Source organism: Pygocentrus nattereri, chromosome 4 (genome assembly GCF_015220715.1).
Source record: "Pygocentrus nattereri isolate fPygNat1 chromosome 4, fPygNat1.pri, whole genome shotgun sequence".
NCBI lineage: Eukaryota > Metazoa > Chordata > Actinopteri > Characiformes > Serrasalmidae > Pygocentrus > Pygocentrus nattereri.
In genome coordinates, this window is record NC_051214.1 from 22,468,944 (window position 1) to 22,489,657 (window position 20,714).

Sequence of the window (20,714 nt, forward strand, 5' to 3'; positions counted from 1 at the left end):
CTGCTTTTTCGTTGCAAAGGCAAGAAATATACAGGCATAAAACGTATAAGGCGCAGATATTTGTGTTTTCCAAGGCACATTGTGTTTGTTTTTGATGCCCTTTGCAGTCAGTAATATGGTCTAGGATGGGACTTGGAGCAGTATTTGTGACATTTGTATCTTTGCTATAAATAAAATTGTAGCATTTCATTTATTGTCCTTTTTAATTATTTTTTTATTTTCCCCACTCACCATGTCTAGTGTAGGGGGCAGTCATGGGCTGGAGGTTAGGGAACCAGCCTTGTGACCGGGAGGTCACCGGTTCGATCCCCAGAGCCAACAGCACATGACTGAGGTGCCCTTGAGCAAGACGCCTAAACCCCAACTGCTCCCCGGGCGCTCTGAATTGGGAGCGCTATACTAGAGTGTAAGTTAAATGCGGAGGTGAAATTTCCCCGTTGTGGGACTAATAAGGGTCTCTTAATCTTAATGAATGGAAAACGTGTTACCACTTTAATTTGAGGGCCTTCAAATCATTCATAGACCAGATATGTATTGTTCATAAATAGCCATCTGTCTTATAAACTCTACATCTTGTGGGAATCATACTTCATAACAGTGTTATAAATGAAGCAAATATCCATCACTTCAGTTTAAGGGTATCAGACTCCTTCATGAAGCCGACAAACATACTTCTTAACAGGTGAGCACTGTCCTGGTGACACTAGTGCAAGACCAAGACTTCATATATGTGGCTTAAGAGAGAAGAAGAATGACATGAAGCAAAAGCAATACTTCATACATAAACTGAAAAACCTTTATGTATTCATCTCTGTCGTAATCTACCTTCTGATGTGATATAAAATTGCATCAATCATCTTATCCACGCCATGGAGGGAAGAGGGGGTGGTTTCCAGGCATATTTCACCTGATATCAATACAATGTCATCTTGAGAATACTGACATAAACAGTTATGTACAGTGTTTTAAATACGTTTAGTGCTGTAAACATGTTGAACGTTTATTCATATTATATCAATACAGTGTCATTTATTTCAGAAAACATCTTATGTCAGGTTGCGAGAACCAGCATAAGCACTTAATAAATGTTCAAGTAGTGCTTCATAAACTCATTATTCAGTGCTTATGAATGCGTTATGAAGCCCTTATGTAGGTAGCCTTCAAATAAAGTGTTACCCATAATTCAACGTTCAACATCTAAATTTTCACCTTTATCACATGTTTATTTCTTACGAGGTCCTTAATGACAGCTATCTTACTCCATCAGCTGCAATCAGCTCGACCTTACAGGAGAAACACCAGCCTTGAGCTCAGAGTGAGTTACAAGGGTTTGTATACACTCATAGAAAATACTGCAATGGAGCAACAGAGTTTTAGTGCTCCTCTAAAGTGGCTTATGCTCACATTGTACTTTGTTTGTGGAGTCTTAAAATGTCCTTAAGCTGTTTGGATGTGAGAGATATTTGTCAGTAAACTCTAATCTAGTAGGACATAAGCGACAGCTGGCTGTAGAGGTGAAACAATTTAATAGAACCCCAGGATTTCCTGCCACCAGGCAATGGTTTCCATAACAACGAAGGAGGAAAAACAGACATTAAAAGACATTCATGTTAGACGGAAAACTACAACATATGATTAATTATGCCTTGTTTAGGGAGTTAAACGGCTAAAAGGTTAGACATTTGCCATTTGTTCTGACTCGTGTGGCACTGAATGTGAAAACATATCATATATCACTGCTTTCTGCCATAACCACAGCCTGCCCTACTGACTGGACCCTAAATATAATGCGAAACTATGACGAGCTTTGGTTTGTTTCAATTTACATAGTAAATATGTATGTAAAAGTTTGGACACCGCCCAGGCAAATGACATGTTGTTGGTTTTCGAAGTGAAAGTAAGTTACCGTTTTTTACTGAGATCACATTTTAATGCACAGCTTCTATTTGTTGTGTTTAACATATTGGGATTTTTTTTTAAATAACATTAAATCATTCATAATTATTTTTACTTAGAAAATCAACAAAAAAAGTCATTTGGGCCTGGGGCGCCAAAACTTTTGCATACAACTGTATACCCATCAGACATTTTATAAGAAACACCCACCCTGTAGGCCTACTTTGCTGGTGTACAGTTAGAGCTTGTAGCTCATCTGTTGAATCGAAATTTGTTAGCCATCATCAAGCTCTTCATCAGTGGTCAGTTTCTGACCAGGGAACTATTTTGTTGCCTGCTCTTAAGCTAGCAGCAACACTATCATGTGTAAAAACTCCAGCAACACTGTACACTTGTGCCAGGGCCACACAGACTACCACACCACTGCTGTGGTGAAAACGATCCACTACTCAAATAATATCTGGCCAACAGTGCCCCTGTGGTCAGAGACTGACCACTGAGTGGGGCAGATGGTGGCTGACAGATGACAACAGATGGGCTACAGACGTTTCTAATGAATTGTTTGGTGAAAGGACATAGTTTATAATGGTTTAACTGTTGCTGCTTAAAAAATGGGGCAAAAAGTGTTGCTGTGACATAAAATGTGTAGCTGTAAATCGCCATGAAATGAGTCACTAACACTGCATTCAGCCTTATGTCTGTAATAAAGGCCTAACAAAGCATAAGCTGCCAATATAAGGTGCTCTATTATTGCTAGCTCACTACACTCATACAGATGATAGATTATGTCAACACAATTGCCACGATTTAGTCACAATAGCACCTTCGAGCATTAGTGACTGTAAGGATGGCTTTGTCATTCACTCAGATGTAGTTGTAGGCGCTGTAGCAGTTCATACCACTCTAGACACTAAAGTCACTAAGCAGTAACTCAAATATCATGAATGACCGTCTTTTCTCATCTGATGACAGACTAAGGCCCAATCCCATTTCTTATTTTTACCCCTACCCCTTGTTTTTGAGTGTCACCCTAACCCCTTGGAACTGAGTTACAAGGTGTAGTGGTTGAAATCTTCTCCTACTAAATGGGACCCTCCAATAAAAAGAGCATCACTTCATTAACAGCTACTACTGCTGCTCTGTAGGCGACCCTGCCCGTCTGCAGTGACAGCAGAGGAGGGTAAAGTTCAGCTCCTCACTGCTGGGCTTTAGTTACATTTAGGGATCATACGCCTTCAAAGAGGGGGGCAATTATTTATTATCACCCACCCCTAATTCTTCAGTGATATGAAGCTGAAGTCAGATATTCACCAGATTCTTGTTTGAATTTTCCACTTTAAATGGTGAGCAGTTCTGATGCCTGAGGCACTAGAATGTAACTGCTGCACCATTTAAGGTGGAACAAGAAAAAAAGAGGCATCAGCTACTGTTCTCAATGTTTCATGCCTGTTAGAAAGAAAAGTACAAATACATTGAAATGACATTAAACTAAGATTATAAAGTGGTTATTTTTAACAGAGAAAATTCTCATATTTGTTGGTTTCTTTGCTCACTTGTGCAGCCATCTTGCCATTTTTTCTTTTTTTCTCATATCACTCTGTTAGGAGTGAGTCTGAAACACCTCCGTTTGGAGGGTTGTGTAGCGCTAACACTATCACCCTACTCCTCTATCTCAACAAAAAGCAGGACACCTTACCCCAAAACAGAGGGCTGAGGGCTAAGTGGTAGAGGCGAGGGGTGAAATGGGATTGGGCCTCTATCTCCACAATAATGGATACATTTATACAATTAACCAGTGTCCTTGAAAAATTTGCACTGACTGATTGAAAGAGTAGTGGTGTTATCTAGTGAAGACACAATACTAATCTGTAGAGGTCCAGAGTAGCACAACTACCAGTGTTGGCCCAGCTGTTGGGAGATGACTAGAAAAAAATCTAGAAATCTGATTAGGAAATCTGATAAAGAGGCTGGATTTTAGCTCAATGCCTGTGAACTCTTACTCTGATTTCTTTCCGATTTCTCAGTCAGCACATGTGAGATAAAAGACAGCGTTACCGGGAATAAACAAGCGGCGTCACCGTGAGACTCAGCAAAACACTTTTGGAGCGACGCTGAAACCCAATACATGCTTGACAAAATGAAGCATAGAAATATTCTTCATCTTCCAGATGAAGTGTGTTCATATTTTCAGGTAAATTGGTGCAATGTTTTAAAATAAAGCCAAAGCTTGAAGTTCGAGTTTTACCTTAAGTTTACGTCACGTCTTCTTCTGTGAGTTTATTGGCTGGTTGGAAAGCAGAAATCTGACTTCCTGAGTCATTTAAACCCGGAGTTTTCACGTTATCTGATCACTCATAAAGACGTAACCATGTTGATCGGATTACTGACAAAATCTGATTTTCTGCAGTTATTGGATTATTAAGTGCATGTAAACGTACTCAACGTGTCCATTCACCATCTACTTTGCTAGGTCAGCAGTGCTAAGACAAAACTTGGATAGGTTTATCTATAAATTGTTCAGCTTTTTTGTTTTTGTTCAGTAAAAAATTCAGATTTACTTTGGTTGTTGAAAATGTTTCTTAATAAAAAGTGAAGGGACGTCCTAGAATAATAAAAGGTCATCCTGGTAACCTTCAAAAATTGCTTTGAGAAATGATATATACCATGATGTTTAATGAAACTGTCAAACATTTTAATCATACTATGACATCGATTTTAAGCCTTACTGCACACGAGTTGGATGCCAGAGCCATCCATAGCTGGGAGCTCAAGGCAACACAACAAAGCCAGGTTAGCTTATTTAACAGAATTAGCCGTTAGCATTGTCTCAAACTGTGTCTAGCTGTTCAGTGACATGTCAGTGGCAATTTAAACCGATTTGGTGACAGACTTCAAACAAAACATAACAAAACTAATTCCATTTATCTACCTTTTTCCGAGTTAACGACCGCCCACCTGTCCGGCCGGACACTGATGGACGACTGACTGCCGAGCTCTCCTGCTACCCACTTCAGACCAGTTGCCCACGCCCCAGCTACTGCCACCTGCCTTGGACTAGCTGCCCACCCTACATTGAAGTTTTCATGGACTCCTAGCTATTACTACTACTAATACTACTTCTATTAATATTAGTAGTATAATCACTTTTAGGTAGTTTGACAAGAGGAGGATGGGTCCCCCCCTTGTGAGCCTTGGATCCTCCCAAGTTTCTTCCTCAGCTCTGAGGGAGTTTCTCCTTGTCACTGTCGCCCCTGGCTTGCTCACCTGGGGGTTTTTACATTCATGTTAAAACTTTGTCTTTTCTGGAATTCTGTGAAGCTGCTTTGTGACAACATCAGTTGTAAAAAGCGCTACAAATAAATTTGATTTGAATCATGTGTCTTAGAGAAAGTGTGCGCTGACCTTCACCCTTTCGGCCTAGTAGCACTGAGCGATGGGGAAATTTAACTAGCAGGTGGACCTGGCAGTGACTAACTTGGGGAGGAGGAAAATTAGGTGAATAATAATACTACTACTACTAATTCACCACTCAATAAATATGTAAAATTACTTTAGCTATATCAAACTACTGTTTTTGCCATAACAGAAAAGCTGACTGAGGCAGCAGGATGAAATGGGGATGCACACAGCAGCATTTTTTCTTGTTTGGTCACCATAACCATCCCTGCCACAGCCTTTGCTAACATCCCTCTTCATTATACTACACTGCGTAGTGTAGATTGTGCTAATACCCATATTTTGTGACATCTGTGGAATCTATGTAATTTATGTGAAACATGTTTAGAAGATTTCGCACTGCAGCTGCCACAGTGTCTGTATTCACCACAGTCCTGCCTACTATTGATGAGATGCTGTTTATAAGTCACTTCAAACGTAAGCAAGGTTGCTATTTTCTGTATATAAATCTGCATTATTTTGATGGCACCTGGGGCAACTAGACGTGTGGAGGGGAAAAAAAAGAAGTCCAAGCTGCAGCAGTTCTCCGGCGTTTGAAATCCCATCACAGCGTCTGGGCCTGCTGCCTCAGCGCCTTGGGTGGAATTTGGAGGTAGGACGACGATTTCAATGGGAGCTTATTCAGCTGTAACAATCCGATGAGGAATTCCTTCTCAGGTGGTGGCGGGACTTTGCGGTCTGCCTGTGAGCGTCAGGGATTTTCTAACCTCTATTTATTTTCTTTAAGCTCCACTGCCTCATACAAAAATCACTTTTCAAGGTGGGGTTGCGTTCATTTTTGCACACGAGAACATAGAATTTACATCCACATCTACGTATGAATACATTCTTCAAGACATTTGAACATATTTTCAGTGAACACAGATGCCATCTGTAATCAGATCTATATAATCTGAGAAATTACGACATTATATTCGTATTGAACAACAGCATAACTTATTTATGAAAGCGGCTATTCTCTCATACTATTTGGGTCATTCTCACAAAACGGCCTCAAACTGTGTCCATTAATATTTCAGTGTCATAGTCATCATGCATATAAACAGTATGCCTAACATTTAGTGGATCAATTGAAGGTGTATATCTGTATATTTATGTTTTTTTGCCATTTTTACTCAAATTTTCACTACCAAAATGTGTCTACATACCTGTTTCCAAATACTTTTAACTGCTGAATCCTTTAACATAAAGGTTTTACTTGTAAGCCCTGAACATCACAATTTTAAACTGCAGTTAGGTAAAAAGAATAATGTTGCACTGCGTTAAAGACACACACCAATCAGGCATAACATCATGACCACCTCCTTATTTCTACGCTCATTATCCATTTTATCAGCTCCACTTACTGTATAGATGCACTTTGTAGTTCTACAGTTACAGACTGTAGTCCATCTGTTTCTCTGATACTTTGTTAGCCTCCTTTTACCCTGTTCTTCAGTGGTCAAGACCCCCATGGACCCTAGGTACTATTTGGGTGGTGGATCATTCTCAGCACTGCAGTAACACTGATGTGCTGGTGTTGTGTTTGTGTGTGTTGTGCTGGTCTGAGTGGATCAGAAACAGCAGTGCTGCAGATGGACTACAGTCTGTAACTGTAGAACTACAAAGTGCAGCTATACAGTAAGTGGAGCTTGTTAGGCTTGATCGGTGCATAACTGCAAAATACTATAGTATGTAATCCTTAGATATAATATGTGTCCATATATCATCACTGTCCAATGAAAAACAAGTATCTCCAAAATAGTAACTTTACAGGGGACGGCAAAAACACTCTGACTTTCAATGTAAGTCTATGTTAAGAGATTTTGTTCCAAGTGATTTTAGAGCATTTCTATTGGTCCATGCATCATGAAATTTGTACATGCTGTAAAGGACAGCTGGTGAGTTGAAATGAAGTAGAAAACTAAGAATCAAAAATATAGTTTTCTTGGGACTGTGATGATATGTATTACATATGGATCATCCCACCAAATTAGTTAAAAGTTTAAAACAAATTCATCTTTTAATTGCCTTGGACAAAATACCTTTAGCTTTAAGTGACCCCATACCTTAATTATGCTTATTTTATTTAAATAAATGATGAACATTGCATTTTGTCACTACCGAAATAATCGTAATCACAGTCACTTTACCAAATGTTTCAGTAGTGATTGTTTCGAAAGTGACAATTTTAGCTAATTTTGAGCAGAACTCAAAAACACTAGCCAGTACATGACTAGCAAACACAGTTTTGAATAGCTGTACATGGATAAAGTCACAAAAGACATTCTTAATTGCAGAACATGTGAGTTTCACTAGTGGGACACATTTGCTTCCAAACAATGGGATCTAACTTCTCACCATGTGGCCATGAGGGACCGGGATGCAGCCTCACTTCCTGTTCTGTAATACAGGGGTGTGGCTAAAATAAAGCCCGCCTCCTGACTAAAACCTCTGGAGTGACCTGAAAACGCAGGACAGAATTTTTTTACCTTTTTTTAATCTAAATATGAAACTAAGGATGAATCTAAATCTGCAGCTCAGTATCTCATTGAATGCATTGGCATTAAATAGATCACAACATAATCCATAGAAATATCTAAGCTCTGAATACTTTTTAGTTTTTTACTGTGGGATGTCAGTTTGGCCTAATTCGATAGAATGGTCCACATACAAAAAGAGAGAAAACATTAATTTTCTAGTCATTTGAATTTTTTAATGTTCCAAGATTAGTCATGTTTCATGGGATTAACCCATTTGACTAATGATCTTAGGCAGATTAGATAGCAGCAAAAAACAGCACTATATATATATATATATATATATACATATATATGACTTCAGCAACTATTTGAACTACTTCAGCTCTTGCTAGCAAAAGAAGTTTCATGCAAAGAAGCTGCTGAAGAACAAAAGAAAGTATCAATTCTATGGATAATACTGCATGAAGAAAGGAGATGAGCTACCAGAAATGAGCATATTGTATAGTAATATGTCTCTCCGGGAGGTCTGAAAATAACCGGCTTGTGTGGGAGGGAAATTATGGCGATTATCTGCAGCGAGGGTTCCCCTATCATTGTCTTGTCAAAGTCATTGTGCTCAGAGTTATGTAAGGCATTACCATTCAATTACAGTAAATCTCATGCTATTATACTTTGTTCACTTCCCCGCCAACTTTTTGAGGACATTTATGTTATGATATCACCCAAAGCTGAGTCCTTCTAGGCCCGACAGGGAAGGTCCTCAGACTTCAGCTGGTGGACAGGTTTGTCACGGTGTTCCTCTGGGCTTACGCACCGGAGCCTTGCCAGAGGAGTACGATTAGCCTGGGTCTGGGCTATGTAGAACACCAGCGAGTTGATGTTACAGTCACATTTCCATGGGTTGTCGTGCAGATATACAGCTTTCAGTCCTGAAAAAAAGGTTAAAAGAAGCTTGTGGTTATGAAACTATCCCTGAGTTTTGTCTGAAAGAATAGACGCTGCATGCTTGCCTAGAGACTTTCCACCACAGCCTCATTTGGTTGTTTGTTTCATCCCGTTCCTCCCGATAGGAGTTTTCTCAGAGTTGTGAAAACTCTCCAAAACTTGAGAACTTGCCAAAGGCCTTATCCTGTTTCATCTCTGGTACTGGAACACTACACAAAATGCAAACCATTGCTGCTGGTAGGCCTGTGACAGCAACCGAGTGGAAAATAACCGTGATAGACAGTTAAACTAGGTCAGGGGGCTTTAGGGGTATTTTTTCCCTTTGTTTTACCTTTTATTTATTTATTTACTTATTTACCACAAAGACTTTTCTACATGCATAGCAATAACAGTAACAATATTAACGGAAACAACAAAATCATAAAGTAATATAAATTAGTAGCATCTGGTAATATTAAAACCATTCCTTGCACTGAAGCCAGGGCCTTTTGGGGGTCCCTTTGCAGGATTTTTAGGGAGTACTTCGTCTTGAAGCTGATTTACTGTAAAGGCAAACTAATAACAATGACTACCATAAGCTGCTCAAACGATATTCATTCATAACTGGCTAATTTGTGTATTGCTGATGATTGGCCACTTGTTTGTGGCTCTGATAAATTACAGTTCAAATTACAGATTTACCTTCTCAGCATTTTCACCATCTATTAATTCTTGCTCACCCAGGTAACTCTAAGCTTATTTGGATCTAACGCTGGTGGCAGTGGCAGCAGTCTTGCCTTTTTATCATCATACATGCTTTACTTTCTACATATTTAAGTAGTAAGATTTCTTTTTTCCTTCTTTGGCTAAGTGTAAACCTGGATTAATCACAGCTGGTACATTTATACCTCGACTAACAGAGAAAATTTTAAATGTTCTTGTAAAACAAGTTAACTGTCTATGTTTGTTGGGTTTTGTGAAACTAAAACTGTCAGAAAGCCTAAGTTGAACCTGCTTTGTTAGACGTTTCCCAGACCTACACTTCTTTAACTTTAAGCCCAATCAAATGACATAAAATTAACACCATAAAAAACAAAACAAATTTATCTTTAACTTTTTCACTTTATCTTCTCTTTTTCTTTTTCATTTTTCAGCTCCAGATTCATACTTTCTTTTTTTTGTATCATTAACCAGTTCTTCCTCATTTGAAGCATCTTAAACAACATAATGGAGAGGTAATAACCCAAAAGTTGTTAGGAGGCCCCCTTGAGGCAGCGGGACCCCAAGCTGCTGCTTATCTCATTTATTAGGTACAGCCAGCACTGACTGAAGCAGGCATGGGTGCAAATACAGTGTGTGCGTGTTGAAGGTTAATTTTTGTTAAATAAAATTACATAATAAAATTGCAGTAAAAGCTGTTGTTGACGTATATTGTCCTCTTCAATTTGACCATGAAAGTATAATGAAATAAAGAACAGAATTATCAATGTAACCAACTGAGGCCACTTAGCCCAGTTCCTTTTTCTATGAAGCCATTTTGCTTGAGGCCTTTTGAAAGATGCCATTATGCCTGATGTACGAGAGCTGAGACACAATTTTACTCATGTTTTTCCAAAGACCATGTCAGAAAATTGATGCTCTCATCTGAGGATGTCCTAAAATGTATACTGTACCATTTTTGCAGACCTGATATCTGACTGCAGCACCAAGTGCATTCAACCAGTGCAGCTCAACAGCCATGAAGCGCAATCTCATGTATATTAGTTATAATAAATGTGGTGTTAACATAGGAAATCAATTCACCCATCATATCTAGAAGTTCAGTTTTGTTCACATGTATAACTGTTTAATGTAACTCTTACCCTGCATGTTGGCCAACATATTGCCATCGATAGTGTGAAGCCGATTCCCGCTCAAGGCCACCTCGCGAAGCTTGGGTGTGTGACGGAATACATCAGCTGGCAATCTCTCTATCTCATTGTTTCTCACATAGAACTCCTGTAGGTTCAACAGCCCCTCCAACACTGATGACGTCAGCGTGGACAGACGGTTATTATCCAGCACCAGCATCTCCAGGCTGCTCAGAGGCATGAAGGTCCCAGCTTGGAGGCTCTTCAGGCTGTTGTTGTCCAGGTTGAGAAAAAGCAACTCTTCAAGCCCGACAAAGGCTTTCGGGGAGATCCTTTGGATGTGGTTCAAGGCGAGGTCCAGCACCTTGAGAGCGATGAGGGGTTTGAAGGCATTGGGGAGAAGCATGGTGAGAGAGTTCATGGGCAGGTCTAGATCTGATAGGTTTCTCATGCCGGTGAACACATCAGGTTTGACAGTCGAGATCTGATTATGGCCCAGCATGAGGAAGCGGAGGTTGAGAAGGTCTTTGAAGCCCTTCGTGGGAAGGGTGGTTAACTGGTTTCCATATAGGTTCAGAAGCATCAATCTGCTGGCACCAGAAAAAGCCTGGGGGTTTATTGATTTGATGGAATTGCGGTCCAAGTTTACACTTTCAATTTTGGGGAGAGATGTTAGGATGTCGGCTGGGAGTTCTTGGAGTAAGTTCTCACCTTACAAATAAAGAAAAGAAGAGATTTTTTTTTTGCCTCATTTTTGCATTACTGTGACTAACCAAATAAGACCAGCTGTCCTGCCAGCAGGATGAAACTCTACATTGCCTTCAAAGCACTGCTGGTTGAAACCTGAGATATTGTGCTAAACAGGAAGGTCCAGCTGTCAACACGAACCTAATACATTTCATTCCAACAAAAAAGTCCATTTCTTTTATTTAGTATATACACTCAGTGGTCACTCACTAACCTATCTTGTATCTACATGTCCATTTTATCAGGTCTTATGCTCAGGACCTCCACAGGACCACCATAGAGCAGGTATTGTTTGGGTGTTAGATTGTTTTCAGCTCTGCAGTGACACTGACATAGTGTGTGTCCTGCACAGCGTGGATCACAAAGCAGTGTTGCTGGAGGTTTTAAACACTGTCTACACATATGATGTGCCATTCATGAATATCGCAGTCACTGCTGGACTGAGGATAGTCTGCCAACCAAAGATATCCAGCCAACAGCTCCCTGTGACCAGAAACTGACCACTGATGAAAGACCAGATGATTACCACAAACTGTGCAGCACCAGATGAGCCATCATCTCTGACTTTACATCTACAAAGTGTCTGTTAGAGTGGACAGAAAGTGGACACTTGTGATGGCCATTCCGACTCTACTAGTGACTCATATCAATTAGCACAGCTGAAAACTCTTTCAGTTCCCAAATGCTGATTCATTCAGGAGCACTAACAGTTTTCCTAACTCAGCCAAAGTTATAGTGCTCCTATATAATGGCCTCTGATTGTTTTATCTACTTATACCTTACATTAAGACATCTTAATGTGTTCCTAGTTAACAAAATAACATTATATTGCACAATGTTTATTATAAAACTAATACAGAGGCCAGCTGGAAAATCTCAGCTTACATTTGTGACAAACATCTCAAAGTCAGTAATGTGATTATCAAATATTCAGCCTTGAGACATTTCAAATGTTCCAGAGTTGTTTATTCCCTCAGGATGTCTGCATTAACTCTCAATTTACTCAATTTACCAATGCCGCTTTATTCATCTGCTAAAGCTGCTTAGACTAAACACAGGTGACAGCCAAACAACTCTCACCATTCTTGCTAGACTTAGCTACAGATCTATAGTCAGATATGGATAAGAAGGTTATCTGGATGTGATTAAAACAAGCGTATCATGGCATATAGTGATTTGACCTCATTGGTGCCTTACTCATGTACACAGTGTTTAAATGCTCCAGCAGCACTGCTGTGTCTGATCCACTCATACAAGCGCAACATACACTAACACTCCAACACGTCAGTGTCACTGCAGTGCTGAGAATGACCCACCAGTCATGGGCAGTCATGGGCTGAAGGTTAGGGAACCAGCCTTGTGACCGGAAGGTCGCCGGTTGGATCCCCTGAGCCAACAGTACACAACTGAAGCGCCCTTGAGCAAGGCACCTAACCCCCAACTGATCCCCAGGTGCTGTGGATAGGGTTGCCCACCACTCTGGGCAAATGTGCTCACTGCCCGCTAGTGTGTGTGTGTGTGTGTGTGTGTGTGTGTGTGTATGTGTGTGTTCACTAGTGTGTATTTGGTCTTTCACTGCATGGATGGGTCCAAATGGAGAGGTGAAATTTCCCCATTGTGGGACTAGTCATAGTCATGGGGTCAGTTATAATACCTGATCTGTGGGGGTCCTGACCACTGAAGAACAGTGTACCAAAGTATCAGAGAAGTGGATCTGGATGGATGGATGGATGGATAGTAAGCCTTGAGATATTATGGGAGACAAATCCTGCTGAAAAGGAAATGAAAATGAAAACAATAAAATGTAAAGGCAAACCTCTTCTTGCCATTTCTTTTTCCAAACATCTGCGCAAATATCCTGTCAGAATGAAAAGGCAAATGAAAACGAGCATCAGCGCCACCTGCTGGAGATTCACTTTTCATTTTTTCTAGTTTTCTATTTCTTTTTCTATCTAACCAACATGCAAATATATGTTAATTAGCACTAAACAGGGCTACGGGGTACATTTTAGGACATCCCCAAACCGTCCGAGGAAAAACACGTCATGTCTCAGATCTGGTAACCAAATGGCCCCATAGAAAAGGTATCAGACCAAACGGCCTCAGAAAGAACTGTGAAAATGTTACACTGGCATTTATATCGAGATACACCATAGTTTTCTAAGTCATACGAACCAGTCTATGCTCAACCAGGCTTGTGTTGGACTGATAACTTTTCTCTGAGGCCATTCAGTTAATGTTCAACTGATGTTCAGTTTCACCAGATCTGAGTCATGACTGTGTTTTTTTCTGGAGACTCGAAGTCTTTTATCTTTAGGAATGATGGCGATTCTGACGCAGATGGCTGAGGATGTCCTAAAATGTACCTCGTAGCCCCACCTGGTGCTAATGAACATATATTTGCATGTTGGTCAGACAGAAAAAGAAAAAGAAAACTGGAAAATGAAAAGTGAATCTCCAGCAGGTGGCGCTGATGCTCGTTTTCATTTGCCTTTTCATTCTGACAGGATATTTGCGCAGATGTTTGGAAAAAGAAATGGCAAGAAGAGGTTTGCCTTTACATTTTATTGTTTTCATTTTCATTTCCTTTTCAGCAGGATTTGTCTCCCATACTATCTCAAGGCTTACTATCCATCCATCCATCCATCCATTTTCTAAGCCGCTTCTCCGTCAGAGGGGGGGTGCTGGAGCCTATCCCAACAGTCGTCGGGCGAAAGGCAGGATACACCCTGGACAGGTCGCCAGTCCATCACAGGGCAGACAGACAGACACAGACAGTCACTCACACCCAGGGACAATTTAGCATGTCCAATCGACCTGACTGCATGTCTTTGGACCGTGGGAGGAAACCGGAGAACCCGGAGGAAACCCACGCAGACACGGGGAGAACATGCAAACTCCACACAGAGAGGTCACCCGGCCGGGGAAAGGCTTATTATGTGTCTGTATTTTTCTGTTTAAGTTTTTTGTGTTTTTGAATAAACAGTGGTCAGTTTGGGTTATAGCACAATGTTAATTAAGATTTTCTCTGGCCCACAGATTGATTTAGATTTTTTTTTATATGGCCCCTTTATTGGTTGAGTTTGACAGTCCTACCTTACCTCATCAAATTTAGAGGTTCAAAAGTAATTGGACAAACTAACAATCATAAATTAAATTGTCAATGTCATTTCTAATACTTGTTTTTAAATCAATGACTGACTGAACTCTGGGACCCACAGACATCACCAGAAGCTGGGGTTCTTCCTTGGTGATGCTCAGCCCGGCCTTTACTGCCACTGTCTTGAGGTTGTGCTTGTTCTTGTGGTGCTGTACTGTCAGTTTTGCTGTCTGTGAGTGGAATGCATGGTCGATTGGATTGAGGTTAGGTGACTGACTCGGTCAATGCAAAACATTCCCACATCTTAGCTGTCATTGTCCATTTGCACTGTGAAGTGCTGTCCAATGAGTGACAATGGATACCCTCAGTATTTATTCTGGTCAAGTCTTGTCTCGACTGTTGACTTTGACACAGACATGCTTAACTTTGTGGAGGGTGTTCTTGATCTGGCTAACTGCTCTGAAGGAGTTTTTCACACACTCACACACACATCATCTGAACTGCTTATCCTCCTGGATTGTGGGGGGCAGCCCATCCCAGCTGTCACTGGGCAGCAGTGGTGGACAGTAACTTCATTATTGTACTTAAGTAGTTTTTCGTGTATCTGTACTGAAGTTTTTCCATTCTGGGCGACTTTTTACTTTCACTCCACTACATTTCAAAGTCTAATATCTGACTTTTTCCTCCTACATTTTGAGAAATCTGTCGTTCCTTTTGGTTTCTGTGTGTATAAAAACGTAACATGTCAAAACGAAAGAAGCGCAAAGCAAGAGCACCAATCAGGGCACAGCGGTCACTTTGTTTAGAGCTTGTTTTGACCTGTTGGTCATACTGACCCAGTGCAGCACACGGTTCAACGTCAGCGCAGCAGCGTAAAATTTTGGGAGAGTCTGTTCAACATAAATGATGAACTAACCTAACTTTGTGTAAATAGAGCACAATATAGAAATATGTCCACATATGCAGTCGTGACTGACGCGGCTTTTTTCTGAATTTATACAAACACCATTTGATTTTATAGTAAATTAGTTTGGGCTGGTTTATGTTTATGAACAGAGACCTACAGATCAACATAGTAAAGGAGCTCATTTGTGATCCTGAGTTTAAAGCCAGTTTTTATTAAACTTAAACTTGGAACTAAGTTGTAAATAAATCTGAAACTGAAACTTTGATTGTGTGTAAAAAGTGATTTCAGAGCCACTCGGTTCTCCCTGATGGAAACTGTTTACCTTCAGTGTTTTGTGCTTATGATCATTTTAATAGACGTCAGCGTCACTAATTAATGACGTTCTATTAAAAAACTGGTTTACCAAGAGAGACGCTGGAGGATTTTCACCTGAAATGAGTTCATGAAGCGAGTCTTGTTATAAAAATGATAACAGGACATCAGAGCCATAATTACTCTTTTAGTACTTTTACTTTATACTTAAGTACATTTGAAGATAAATACTTTAGTACTTTTACTCAAGTGGAGGTCTAAAGGGAGGAACTTCTACTTTTACTGGAGTAATATTTTACCTTGGGTGTCTCTACATTAACTCAAGTACATGGTTTGTGTACTTCGTCCACCACTGCTGGCCGGAGGGTAGTATACACCCTGGACAGGTTGCCAGTCCATCATAGGGCAGAAAGACAGACATATACACTCAAACTCACAATCACACACACACATTCATGCCTAGAGGCAATTTACCATGTCCAACTGGCCTGACATGTCTTTGGACTGTGGGAGGAAACTGGAGCACCCAGAGGAAACACGGGGAGAACATACAAACTCCACACAGAGAGGACCCTGGTCACCCGACCAGAAATGAGTTTTCATTCACCAGAGAAAGAATTATTTTGTTGTTTTCTGCATCTTACAGGCCTTTTAGTGTTTCTAAACATTTTAAGAATATACCAAATAGATGATTTGCCACAACTTATATTTTTCAGCCTAATGATGACTTGCTGGCAGTGGCAGCTCTTTGGACTTCATATTGAGAATTAACAGCAACAGATTCCCAAATTAAATGTCCAGTTGAAATCAACAACTTTGATCTGTTTACCTGTAAGCAGCCAGTTTCACAATTACATGTGAGCCTCTAAAAGTGGGGGCCTGTGTATGAAAACGGTCAAAATTCCTACACTTTCCTACACCTTCAAATTAAGAATGAAATTCTGCATTATTATTACATTGATTATTTAACTCTGACATGCTGTTTAATAGCTAAAATAACAGAAACTTTGTCAATATGCAAATATTTATGGATCTGGTTGTATAATGACAAGAAGATCATGCAAACCGCAAAGGTATTCAAAACCAGAAAGGCTTTTCATCATGCTCATACATCAGATCCCTCAGAGCGATCAATCATCTTTGCTCACCCATTTTTATGATCCAAGTGTCCGGCGGGAAAGTTGGCGGAAAGTGCTGAAGTCTTCGTTTATGACAGTTGACTTCGGTTCTCTCCATGCCGGCTCTCTGGCTGCATCTGCAAGCTTCTGGGCAGTTTTCCACGGCCTCCGCCACCCATAGCCACAGTACTACAAGCCCTCCAAAAAGCTTCATAGCTCTGAAAACATGGAGAGAATCCTTAGCCCTGAGCCAGAGATTCAATTAGAAAACTAAGTTAGTGATGAAAGACAATTATAATCCCATTGAGGAACGTATTAAGGGTATTAGGAATAAGCTTCCATAAATATTCCATCAAAATATGAATGCTCCAAGCATTCTCTTCGCTTTTTTTCGGCTCGCTGTTAAATGTCCTTGTAAACTTACCTTCAAGAGCTTTTTATAGGATCTAATCTTATATGTGCTCGTATTTCTTCCCCAGCTGAGTTCCTTCTGCTGCCTCTACTGATGTCTTGAGACCGTCTACAGCAGGAGGTGGGGTGAATTAGACAATCTGTCTGGCCAGCAGCAAAGTGTAACACCGCAGTTGTAGCCCTCTGACAGCACATCTGTAAACTCGCAACGTCTGGAGAAAAATGACATTCGCCGATTATGGCACACTTCCACCTTTAGATATGCAGCCAACTGGCCTCCAGCTTCCCAAGAGGAAGAGAAAAGTGACACTCTAGTGTGCAGTGTGTGCACAGTCATGTCTGCCAATCGACAGCAACACATTTCTGGACCCTGTGAAAAGACGGACCCTGTGGGCCTCCTTCTCATCTCTAGAAAATGTTCAAATAATATTTAAAATTAGTATTCAATAATAATCTATACAGCGTAGATTGAAATTTAAACATCATTTTAGATGTTTAGATGTTGGCCACCTTGAGACTTAGGCCCAATCCCATTTCACCCCTCACCCATACCACTTAGCCCTTAGCCCTCTGTTTTGCGTGTTGACGTATAGAGGTAGGGTGTCCCAATTCTTGTTGAGATAGAGGGGGAGGGTGAAGTGTCAGGGCTACATGGCCCTCCAAACAAAGGTTTTTCTGCGACGCCAAACAGAGCGTAATCAGAAAAAGAAAGAAAAACCAGCAAGATGGAGAACAAGAGACCAAAGAAAGTCACAAATGTGAGAATTTTCTCCATTTAAAAATGATGATAACCTCGCTTTTATCATAGTTTAATGTCGGTTCAGTGTGTCTTGGTCGTTTTGTTCATAACAAGCACAAAAAACTGCTAACAGCATGCTAATGTCTCGGTAGCTAGCTATCTAACTTTCCTGCTCTACCTTAAATAGTCCAGCTGTCCTGAAGCGCCAGAATGTAACAGCAGCACCAGTTAAGGTAGAACGGGAAAATTGGAGCAAGAATCTGGTGAATATCTAACTTCAGCTTCATATCACTGAAGAATTAGTAGTGGATAATAATAAATAATTGCCCCCCTCTTTGAAAACATATGATGCCCTAAATGTAACTAAAGCCCAGCAGTGAGGAGCTGAACTTTACCCTCCTCTGCTGTCACTGCAGACGGGCAGGGTCGCCTACAGAGCAGCGCTAGTAGCTGTTAAAGAAGTGAAGTTTCTTTTTTTTTGTTTGTTTGTTTTTTAAATTTGAGGTTTGTCCCAATTCGTAGGGCAAGATTTCAACCACTATCCCTTGTAACTCTGTTCCAAGGGGTTGGGGTGACACTCGAAAACAAGGGGTAGGGGTAAAAATAAGAAATGGGATTGGGCCTTAACGATTACTTTTGAAATACAAGACATTCTGGATATACTTGATGTCTTACAGATTTCTCAGTTATTCGAGAATCATTTACACTCGGAGCAAAAAGGTTCTTTAGTTGTGTGCAAAAGTTTGACGCCTCCCCAAATGTCAAATGACATGTTTAGGTGAAGGTTTTGTAACAAATCCTCTACACTGAACATATGTAATTAATTAGTCACTTATGTGACCTCCTTTATTCTTAGATAATTGTGAAAAAACAGAATACAAATGGATTCAATTGCATATTTTAGTGGATGTTCCATGATTGACATCATGTGGTTTGATGTTCTGTAGCAGCCGTTTTGTAAAAAGCATTTTTCATTAAAAACGTCTCTGGTGTTACCTTTCTTTTGTGTAACACCGATCAGGACTGGTAACACCAGTGACTCCTATGGACTGATAGAAAAGTGAATGTTTCTGTAAAATGAGCCATAAAGATGACCTCGCAAGATAGGATGCACTGGCAGGAACAGGGTGAACCCATTTTTTTAAAAAAGGAGTGTTGTATACATTTGGACCTAAGGGAAACTTTGCATTTGGGGTCTCCAGAGACCACTTGATGCTCACATAAAGCAAAGACCTTTTCCTTTTTCCCACAAGAACTGATGTTTTTTCCTTTTTGATGCTTTTTGGGAAATTTTTCTCAAAATAAAAAGTGTTCAGTCAGTATTGGAGATTTAATCAGATGTAGGAGGCCTTGGGCTGTAGCTCTTGGGGTCAAAAACTCTTGGTGAGCTGCTCCTCCAGCTTCACCTGATTCAACCCTTGTATGCTCAGATGATGTGTGGACTCATGGTGCCGTTTGAATGGGCTGAGCAAGGTCTGTTAGTTCATGAGAACACTGATGTCACTGTTACATCAGAGTGTGTGAATGATCACAGGCCAACATGTTGCACGGAGGTGAATAACAACACAGAATCACCACAAACACACACCCTTCCCCCTCCAGCACTCCACCTACACCGAGCGGCCAGGGACACGAACCCTGCTGCTTCCTTCCTCTCCCTCCAGGCTCTTTTGGCGTAGTCCGCAGAGATGAGGAAGCGAGAAGGAGGCACTTTCTCTTCGACAGTCATCAGTGTCACTGGCACTTCCACAGCTCAGGCCTTCTCCAAGTGGACCTCCAGCGACTGTGATTACAGGGGCGAGTGTTTAAGAATAGCCGCAAATTGACGCGCCTGCTCGCAGAGATGATTTCATTGTGCGATAAAGTCGAAAAGCTCTTTCATGCCTCGCCAAGAGCAACACAATATGCAAGCCATCTGGAGCGGAGCAATTATCATATCGCCAACTCCGAGCTTTCGCTACAGTGAAAAAGATCTGCCCAAAAAAAAAGAGTAAGAGAGGACGGCACACGATCTCCTGATACTTATTTCTGGCCTGGATTAGTCAGTAACAGCACAGCAGAACGCAGAGCAGCGACAGACGTGGTAAAGGCAAAAGCTGAAGAGATGAAATGTCAAGGGCGTTTTGAGAACGTGGAGTCCAGAGCCAAAACAGAGGCTGGCACTTCTTTTTAAGGTTTGCTTTTGAAATGCTGTTGTTAGTGATGCGGCCAGACAGCGTATCAGAGAGCCGGCCTGTACCGAGAGGCTGAACTCAGCTGTGTGTGAGAGCAGCGTTGGGTGCGTTCAGCACAGACGGCTTTAAAAGCTCTGCCATTGATTTCTTTCAACATGGATGAAACCCTCTCTCCATCCACACCCCCACCTCTCCCGACTCAGCTGGGGAGAGCAACTGCATGTCTCTGCTCTGCTGCACTTACAAATGAAGCCCCTGTTTATTTATTCATTTATTTATTTCCTCTTTCCTATAGATTCTTGTTTTTGCTTTCTATTTTATTTATTAATCTATGCTTGGATCCTTTTTTTTTTATTTCTGTATTTCCTATTTTGTTTCTTTTATCTTAATTGATTCAATCGTTGATTCATCCATGCATGCTTATTTATTTATTTACTTATTTGCTTGTTTCCTCCTTCCTTTGTATTTACACTGAGGGGCATGACGTTATAACCACCTTCTTGTTTCTACACTCATTGTCCATTTTATCAGCTCCACTTACTCTATAGGTCACTTTGTAGTTCTTCAGTTACAGACTGTAGTCCATCTGTTTCTCTGATACTTTGTTAGCCCCCTTTT

The 20,714-nt window shown here is 40.7% G+C and overlaps 1 protein-coding gene across 1 annotated transcript; it reads right to left on the minus strand.

Moving 5' to 3' along the window:
- Nucleotides 1–8,552: 8,552 nt before the first annotated feature.
- On the minus strand, nt 8,553–11,171 carry si:dkey-1j5.4 (leucine-rich repeat-containing protein 15). Its single transcript, XM_037538107.1, has 2 exons — nt 10,601–11,171; nt 8,553–8,743 (listed from the first exon to the last, which is right to left on the minus strand). Exons 1-2 carry the CDS (start codon nt 11,169–11,171, stop codon nt 8,553–8,555), a joined length of 762 nt encoding a protein of 253 aa, XP_037394004.1.
- Between the last annotated feature and the right edge of the window lie 9,543 nt (nt 11,172–20,714).